General features: G+C 31.7%; 1 protein-coding gene across 1 annotated transcript; it reads right to left on the reverse strand.

Annotated features, from left to right (window-relative positions):
- Positions 1-7,031: 7,031 nt before the first annotated feature.
- On the reverse strand, positions 7,032-9,521 carry LOC149062307 (E3 SUMO-protein ligase ZBED1-like). The gene is made up of 7 exons (XM_089215285.1): positions 9,049-9,521; positions 8,646-8,963; positions 8,457-8,582; positions 8,184-8,393; positions 7,703-8,117; positions 7,408-7,630; positions 7,032-7,349 (listed from the first exon to the last, which is right to left on the reverse strand). The coding sequence occupies exons 1-7, from the start codon at positions 9,053-9,055 to the stop codon at positions 7,083-7,085; spliced, it is 1,566 nt and encodes a 521-aa protein (XP_089071411.1). The 5' UTR covers positions 9,056-9,521; the 3' UTR covers positions 7,032-7,082.
- Positions 9,522-10,279: the final 758 nt, after the last annotated feature.

Raw genomic sequence — 10,279 nt, forward strand, 5'->3', positions numbered from 1 at the left:
CAAGGTGCATTCCAAGATATTTTGCTGAATCTTTTTGTGGGATTGGTAATTGATTCAATACTATTTGGATGGTTTCGGTTTTGCGTAACGTATAGTTAACGTGCACCGATTTATCGCCATTAATCTTAATTTTCCAACGTCTTGTCCAGGCAAAGATATTGTCGATTGACCTCTGTAAGTTATTGGTTGCAGTGAGCTGACTATTACGTGTTGACAAAATTGCTGTATCATCGGCAAACATAGCTAATGTTGTGTTATCATCGTTTGGTATATCAGCCGTATAGAGTAAATACAATATAGGTCCTAAAACACTACCTTGCGGTACTCCAGCTGATATATCTTTCCATACGGTTATCGCTTCTTCGTGTATGACTCGAAATTGACGGTCAGTCAAGTATGATTCAAGAAGTGCACACCAGGTATGTGGCAGCTGATCACGCAGTTTGATGAGGAGTCTTTTGTGCCAGACTTTGTGAAAATCCTGAGCTACGTCAAGGAATACTCCACAGCAGTACTTGTTTTCTTCAAGAGCTTTACTAATCACATTAGTAACTCGATGTACTTGATCGATTGTTGAATGTTTGTTGCGAAATCCAAACTGATGTTCTGGTATAATATTGTTTTCCTCTATAATCGGTTTTAGGCGTTTGAGCAAAAGTTTCTCTAAAAGTTTAGATAAACTTAGAAGGAGTGATATCGGTCGGTATGATGTGACATTTTCAGGTGGTTTTCCTGGTTTGAGCAACATGATAACTTGTGCCCGTTTCAATTGTTCTGGAATGTATTCCAAGCGCAAAATAGCGTTGTATATGTGTGTAAGATGAATGATAGCCTTCTTTGGAAGTTCTTTCAGTATTTTTGGACTAATTTCATCATAGCCTGGTGATTTTTTTGGGTTTAAGTTGCTATCTATTTCTTTTGCAATTTTCAACGGTGAGAAATATTTGATTTTTTCACGTGCTGCATTAAGAGATTGACATTGCAAGGTGTCAAGCTCAGAGTCAATAGTGTTTGGCATAAATACGTGTTCAAGATGCCGAGCGTATATTTTGGCTTTTTTTTGTTCGCTTCGTGCCCAAGTGCCGTCTTCTTTGCGGAGTGGTGGTATCTGAACACGGGGCTTCTTCATGAGTCTTGTGGTTTTCCATAATGAATAATCAGTATTATCCGTCGAAGTGAGACCACTTAAGTATGATTTGAATGTTTATTTTTCATTTCTTTGATTTTGTCATGAAGAATTTTGCTTACTCGGTTTCATTCCTTTTTATCCGTTGGGTTCCGTGTACTATGCCATGTTCGTTTCGCTCGACGTTTATGTTGGACTAGTTTTCTTATTTCTAGTGGGTAAGTTAACTAACTGGTGATTACCATTGATAGCTACCGGAGTTGCTATTTCCGCCGCACTAACAATGTCATAGGTTATTTTTTTACGGCAATATTAATATCTGCTATTGCTCTTAATCGAGTTGAAAGTATTATTTTTTCTTCGAGGGTATTTCTGAATAGGTCCCAATTTGTTTTTTTGTTTGTTATAGACATTTTTTTTTGTTTCATTATCACATCAGAGCTTAATGAGAGAAGCACAGGAATGTGATCTGACGTAATTCTAATAGTCCTCCAACTTCCGTATAATTTGATGAAATTCCTTTCATTACGTAAAAGTCAATAAGATCAGGTAATTTATTTGGGTCAGTCGGCCAATATGTTGGTTTTCTAGTTGAAATGAATTGTGCTTTAATTGTATTTGCTGATTTGATTAATTCCCGCCCTTTGGTGGTAATCAATCTCGATCCCCAAAATGTGTGTTTGGCATTATAATCTCCTCCAGCAATGAATCTGCTACCGAGTGTCTGGAAGAATTCAATGAACTTTTTGTCATCTACTTTATGTCTTGGTGGGCAATAAATTGCAGAGATAGTTAGATCATTGTTGCCGTCATTGATATGGACACTAGTTGCCTGTAAATATTCTTGAGGATGTTTATCAAGTTCATAATGTTTAATTGTTTCTTTTATTATTACTGCAGTTCCTCCATGAGCGCGATTGCTCGGATGTTCTGTTGTATATATTCGATAGCCATGTAATTTTAGAGTGGTCCACGTTGTGAAGTGGGTTTCTGAAATTAAAGCTATGTCAATTTTTTCGTTATTCATAAGATGTTCAAGTTCTTGTTTTCGTTGTACAAGCCCATTAGCGTTCCATGTTATGATTCGAAGCGTTCTACTCATTTCTTTTTCTTTTGCGCTTTGGTTTTCGGTTGGCTATTTTCAAGCCTGTCCAATCTCTCATTTAATTTTGTTAATGCTGACATAACGTCAGATAGCTACGGTACATTTTGGTTTTGTTGTTTATGGGTTTGAATCAGTGGACCCTTTTGATTTTTGTTTGAAGAACTAGCCATCTGTGCAAAAGAAACTTCTTGAGTGACTGGTTTCGCAGGTTTCTGTTGTATTCTTTGTACTGCTGTAGTTTTTTTAGGGTGAGCTTTTTCTATTGCATTTTTATAAGTGATGCATCCTTTCCAATTTGCAGTATGTGCTTCACCACAGTTTGATATGACACTTGCTTGAAATTATAAAATTTGATCCTCATTAAGTGATGACAAGCTAGGCAGAAGGCCTTTGAAAAATGACAAATTACGGTTTTATTCATTCTTTGCAGGTGTCTGTATTTGGTGATCGATAAATTTTATCATTTTTGCATCCAATTCACGTGCCGGATCTGACTTGCGCTTATTTTGTGTACCAGAAATACTTGATTGGTTAGCTGGTGATTCATTAAAAACATTTTTAACATTCTTATCAGATTGGTGTGATCCTTTGTTTTGCTTAATCGAACTATCCTCAGCGCTTTCTTGGGCAGTTGTTGAGTCCATTATTTTTTTTTTTTAAACACATTTGATTACGGTACAAATAAAGTCTTGATGGCTTGGCAGCAGATCCAGATCTTTTTAACAATAAGTTACATTATAAGAGAAGTAACAACAATTATATGGGTCAATCTCCATAGCGAATTTATGCAATTACCATCTACATCTATGGCTTGGGAACAAATATCTAATGGTTTTCAATCAAGAGCTAATTTTCCACACTGTATTCGTGCTGTTGATGGTAAACATATCAGAGTTAAAAGCCTTCAAATAGTGGATCGATGTATTTTAACTATAAAGACTACTTTTCAATTATATTATTAGCCGTTGTAGTTTCTGAATACCGATTTATATATGTGAGTGTCAGGTCATATGGAAATGACTGCGATTCTTCAATTTTTAAAGAAACGACATTTTGGAAAAAGTTGACGGAAAATTCATTGCATTTACCGATACCAAGACCTTTAAGTGAACATTCAAACACAAATGTTCCTTTCGTGATTATTGGAGACGAAGGTTTTGCATTAAATGACAATTTATTAAGATCTTATGGAGGAACACATTTAGATAAGGTTAAACGTGTATTTAATTATCGATTAACTAGAGCTAGAAGATATGTAGAATGCGCTTTTGGTATCCTGTCAAACAAATGGCGAATATTTCATAGACCGTTGGACGTAAATGTAGAAACAGCTATCGAGATAGTAAAAGCATGCACAGTATTACATAATTTTGTCAGACAAAAAGATAGATTTGATTTTCAAAGTTACCAAATAGAGCCAGAAATAAACTGTTTTCCTAATATATTAAACGCACAATCAATCAGAGGTGGAAGTTCTGCAAATTCAATCAAGGCAACATTTGCTGACTATTTTGTCTCTGAAGTTGGATCAGTACCTTGGCAAGATGAATCCATAGGTTTTTAACGTCGATCATAAATATACAAATCATCTTAATTACTCTATAGTAATGATTATATTATTACAATTTATAATTTTACTACGCAATCAAAAAAATTCAAAATCTAGATTTTATTAGATTATTATAATATTACATACGTCATATTAGATATTATTACTTTATTAGATACATCAGTTATAATGTATAAATTATTTTAAATATCTTTTTTTTTGTTTATACATACATAGTTATGTTTCGTTATAAGCTCATTTATATAAAACATAACGTGACTTTATTACAAAATGCTCAAATTAAAATAATATTTAAAATTATAATCACTTACCAAAATTTTGCCTTTCCTTTTGGTCCAATGCCTGGAAGTCTTCATTTAAAATGATACATATTTCCCTCAACCCTCAATGCCGATTCTTTTGATGTGTTATCCTTATAACTATCCAATGTTTTATCCCACAGTGCAGGTGTTGCTCCGACCAATGATATCAGCATCTCTGTATTTATATTATCCATATTACTCAATTGTAATTAAATTAAATTAATTATAAAATAATTAATTAAAACACTTGTGATTCGGTAGAAGCATTGACGAAAAATGACGCACTATCAGTCAAAATATCGAATTGTCTGAACGCAGTGTTTATAAATACATTGCGACGATAAACCGAATCGGTTTTTCTACCGTACGACCGAAAACGGTTTGCAGTGATAAAACCGAATGTCAAAATCGACCTAATCAGTAATTTTATCGAACACTGTACAATACCGTATCGTCTGAATATACGCATTTAAATTATATTGACAATAGCTTATACGGCCAAATTGCCGATACGGCAAAACCGCCGATTCGGGATCATGTGAACGTCGCTCAGCACGGCAAACGATGCCACAGTTTTATTTACCGCTTTTATATAATCTACTGACGGCCTTTATTTTAAATTTTTAATGAACCCATTCATCAATAACTCAGGATATCAGTTTATGGAGATTTTAATAATTAGATAGGCGTTACTACATAAGATTATTCACCAGTTTTGTCTGGCCAACGCATAATGAAAAATATCAGTATAAACTACCGTGGTTAGTTCTATAAGTAGTATTTATTATTTTTGTATGTTAAAGCATTACAAAAATTGCAGTTCACGGTCATCGCCAGAACAACGGTGTTGCCTCTGCCACTGCCTCTGCGTCTGCTGTATCTGGCAGTGCCACATACGGAAACGCTGACAAAGCTCCGGTAGCAGCTGTCGGTTCTGACTATGGACACGAGTCTGCTGGAGCCTTCGGAAACGGAAAAGGCGCTTCGATGATGCTACAGACAAAAACAAATTACGATGAGATATTCAACGTACGAGTTGAGTGTGATGGTGGTGATGTAGTAGTACCATAGACCTTATATAAGAGTATAAGGTCCATGAGACACACGCCTAATTTGGTTCTAACAATCTAATACAATAATTATTATTATAATAATAATAACTAAACTCGACTTGGTATATAAGTTTATAAACAATATAATATTAAAGACAATCAACACATCATACATTAATACGCATACGGTGATGTTGATGGCATTAATTGGTTACTGAAATTGTAATATCATTCATAATCTTTCTCATCTCAATATATCATATCATTTAATAATAGTAATAATATCCTTATTCCTCATTGTCGTTGTTATTGTTATAATTATCTTTAAGAAATATCAACTGTTGGAACAAATTTCATTTGGAATGTTTTCATTTAATATTTTTTAGATCCCAATCACGGCATTGAGGTCCATCCAGAACCTGTTGAACGTGTTATGGTCTTACCGGGTTGATCCGTTGAGTTCGTCAATTCGGTAGTCTCTCGAAAAGGAAGATGAGATGTGATAATAAACTGATAGGTTTAATTCTATAATACAAAATATTTATTTAAGAAAAAATTTACTTCACACTGTCTTTAATGGACGCAGACATACATCGACTCACTCGCCTGACAGGACAGTCTTACATTGTACACACGTCGAATGTCGAGTCAGCATTTGTTCCCCACATTACAAATAATTTTTCATATAGTAATAATATTATAACGCTAAATTATATACTAATTAATAATAATAATCAGGGTTCATAACATACTCATCGCAGTTACTGAAGAATGACGGTGGTGGTTGGAATGATGCTAAAGAATATGTACACATGGCAGTGGTGCCCACTTATGTCGGCATTCAGCAATGCAACCCAGTGCTGCCAGGTTAAAGAGATCTTATGTTCCGAACATAATGTTCGGACAATTATTGTAAATTGTTCATATTGTTCGTATCGTAAAAAAAGTTGATAAGTACCACGGTTATCTAGTAGAATTGTAGATGACCGTAATGTCCGTAATCAGTACTGTTCGCGCCGGCGGTAGCGTCAAAAGAGTATGTCCGTTAAGTCTACACCGACTGTCGCACACACACACACACACAAACACTCGCACGCACAGCCGTTATTTATGTTATCTTTGTTTTGTTAATTATTATAAGAATATTTTGTCGATTATGAATTATTATATAATATATGGTAATTACGCGATCGCAGTATCGTCCGTTTAATATTATAAAGCCAGTCTACCTCCAGGTAGGGATGGCAAAAATCGTCTTAACTTCGATATATCGAAATATCGATATTTCAAAATTACGTTATCGATAACGTAATATTGATATCAGCATTTTCATCGATATATCGATATATTGACTAAAAATATCGATATATCGAAATTAAAAAATCCACAGCCAAATTCTAATATTATTAAATTACCACACCTAATTCTCAGTTTCTAAACATAATTTTAACAAAGATTATTGTATAATATACATATTAAAATAACTTCGTACCTAACCATCCATGGCTATTGAACCAACAAACTATGCTGTGACTTGCAATATTATTTTGATATGGCACTACATATTTAATAAATATCTGACAAATCTTAACTAAAACATCAAAAAATAATGATTCATAAACATGATAATATTTGAATATAATATATTTATGTTACATAAATATAGGTATTATACATAAATATTCATAAATTTATATATAATATTAAAAAATAAATAAAAAAACTTCTTAATCATCAATCTTTTGATATAAGAAACTTGACAAATAATAAAAAAAATAACTTCAGTTATTAACCATTAACATACATATATGACATATTATGTACAAATTATATAAAATAAATTAGAAACATAACTATCAGTCTTTTGATATAAGGAAAAACTTGTATAATAAAGTATGAAATAATAAATAAGAATAAAAATTAGTATTTATTTGGTGATAAACCATTCTTCTTCACTTAAAGAACTCATAAAAACCAGCTGTGACAGTCTTTTTCCTGTTAGCCGATTTCTAGTTTTTGACAATGTTTGCCCAGTCTTCGAAAATAATCGTTCTGAAGGAACCGAAGTTGAAATAATACTTAATTTTTGTCGTGCGATATCATATAAATTTGGGTACATTGTCTTCATGAAATCCCATGCATTCAATGGTTCCGTATCGATGGATACAACTGGCTTTGCCAAATAATCATATAACTAAACATATAAAACAAAAATAATTAGAAAAAGTAATTATTTTAAAAGTTCATCTAACCTCTTGGTATATTGGAGTTATTCTACTCTGAACCTGTATTTTGGCTATGGAAGTATGGTATGACCATAAATCAAAAGTACCCGATGATGTTGAAGGCTGCTCTAAGTCACTAATTGTTTCAGTCGTTGGGTTTGTTAAACTTTCTTTAGAAATAAGCATCGATTTAATTTTGTCAATTGCTCTTTGGCAATTTATCGGATCTTTAAAATGAAGATTTTTAAATCTAACATTAATAAAACAAAATAAATATTATTTCACTTAGTTAATTAATCAATTAATTAATATATACAGGTACCTTGGATCCAATAAGGTTGCTAATGGAAAATCATTAAATATTTCCAAGTCTTTGAAGCGTTTGTCCAATTCATAAATAATTAGCTTCTGGAGATCAACACCAATAGATGATGTGGTTTGAAAATTACTTGTTGCTCTATATACACAATTTACAAGTGGTAAAATGGTACTTATTATGGCATATTTATCACCAGAGATTTTTTTTGTCAAGTCCTCTAACGGATGCATAAGATCTCTAATTTCTTTTAAAATGTTTAGCTCACTATGGGTTATTAAATCAGGTGAATTGTGATTTTCTAATAAAATTGATGACACAATTTTGTAAAGAATTAAAAATCTTTCCAACATATAATAAAGGCTATTCCACCGCGTCTTTACATCTAATACCATTTTTAAAATTTTACCTTCTGGTATACCTAAAAATGAAAGTTGAAAATTAAATCTAAAATTACATAATTACCTCAATGAATGAAGTTACAAACCATCATTTTGTTGACGTTTTCTTAATTGGTCACTCACATTAACGCTGTTTTTAACAAACTTCACAATATCTCTTGTCTTCTCAATAAGTTTGCTTAAATTTGGGCAATTTTCAATAACATTGTTAGCGATCAGGTTGATAGTATGCGCAAAACATGGAATGAACTTCGGTCTGCTAAATGTGTTACATGCTGCTTTTTTGATATTAGCCCCTATTAATATCACATATTATACAATGAAAATAATAGAATAAAACAAATTTAAATTAATTATACCATTGTCAGTCACTATTGCAATAATCTGGTCCTTTGTGATTTCCCATTTTAATAATATCTCTTCAAATTTCTCACTAATATTTTCTGATGTATGAGTATCATCAAGTTCATAGACGCCTAATGTACCTAAAAATTATCCAATTTAAAGAAAAAAACAATTTTTGAAATAATATTTAAATGAAATAATACCTGACACAAATTTGTTGCCTTCTAAAAAATGTATCGTTACACCAATATAACTCTTCATTTGGATATCAGTCCATATGTCAGATGTCAATGTAAAATTTATGTTTTCTTTTAATTTTAATTTGAATTTTGCACTTAAATAATTATACTTTATATCCAATTTATTTTTAATAGTATTTCTGGAAGGAATTTGGTACAATGGACAAGCAATTTTTAAAAAATATTTGAAGCCACTACCATCAACGGTTGAAAATGGTGCATTATCTTTGCATATATAATATAATAATGCCTCTGTTAATTCATTATTTTTGTTTCCTTTACCTAATAACATGAAAAGATTAACAGTTTTTTTGTATCATATTATATTTTCAAGTAGCATATATTGTAGGGATCAAATTATAGTTACCTCCCATTGATGAAACATACTGAAAACTATGCTGGATTGAAGGTTGGAAGCTTCTTTTAGCTGAAACTGAATGTTCATGTGAACATTGTGTATTTGTGTCACTAGTGTCAGTATGGACAGCATCACTTGTATCGTCAGATAAAGTTACATTTGTATCCTAAAAAAATTATAGCGGTTAATATCTGCATAATATAGTTATAAATAATCAATATTTTATATTTAAATCACATTTACTTACAGCAACTTGTTCATTGTTACTTTCAATAGCTTGAACTCTGTTACAACTCTCTCTGTGGATATTTTTTAAATGTGAATGCAGATTTGATGTGTTCCCAGCAGTTGAACAAACTTTTCCACACATCTTACATTTTGCAGATTGTTTATTTATTTTATCAAAATGTTGCCACACTTTACTTATTTTACCCATTGTGTAGGTATAAAATATAAAATATAAATCACAAAATAAAATTCGAAATATTTGTAAATATAATAATAATAATAAATATAATATAATATTTAGTAATAATACAATAATAAAAAGTAAATCATCAAATCAGTCGTCACTAGTTCAATATTTTAACTTCACGCTTTCATTTGTCACTCGACACACGTCCCACACTATTCAAACTCAACTACTGTAAAAACTACAAACTAGAAATAGTTAATAATATTATGTACAGTGTAATGTAATCTGTAGTAGTAAACAATAATACTGTTCTTTCGGGTAAATCAGCTAGTAATACAGTACTATAAATAATTATAGCCTATAGCTTATAGGTATTGTTGTTATTTTTAGCCGTAAGAGTAATAATATTACCACAGATTATATAATCTGTGATATTACTATATGGACAAAGAAACGTTAGGATTTTAACAGTTTTTACATCGAATATAATAAAATCAATGTTTTCAGATCTGTATTCATTCGTGATTATTTATGTAAATAATACTATTATTATTATTAAAAATTTAGTACCATAATAATATCATAAAAGTTTGTGGTGTATTTGTGTATATTGAAAAAAAAATATTTTCCATTTCCACATGCGAATAAAGAATATCATGAATTGCGATATATCGATAATATCGTGAAATTATATCGATCATCGATATTTAACCCAAGCCATCGAACGATATAAAAATATCGCTATATCGAAAGGAAGTATCGATATATCGGCCATATCGATATATCGTTGCCATCCCTACCTCCAGGCGGGCTCCAGCGTCGTCG

This window comes from Diuraphis noxia, unplaced genomic scaffold, assembly GCF_037042655.1.
Source record: "Diuraphis noxia isolate RWA-SAM2 unplaced genomic scaffold, SU_Dnox_SAM2 contig0001, whole genome shotgun sequence".
NCBI classification, from domain to species: domain Eukaryota; kingdom Metazoa; phylum Arthropoda; class Insecta; order Hemiptera; family Aphididae; genus Diuraphis; species Diuraphis noxia.

What these genes read in the sequence shown, in the direction of transcription:
- LOC149062307 (XM_089215285.1), bottom strand. An exon ending in AGGCAACAAATTTGTGTCAG is followed by an intron (nt 8,583 to 8,645) that starts GTATTATTTCAT and finishes GATAATTTTTAG; the next exon opens with GTACATTAGGCGTCTATGAA. An exon ending in TGCAATAGTGACTGACAATG is followed by an intron (nt 8,394 to 8,456) that starts GTATAATTAATT and finishes TGATATTAATAG; the next exon opens with GGGCTAATATCAAAAAAGCA.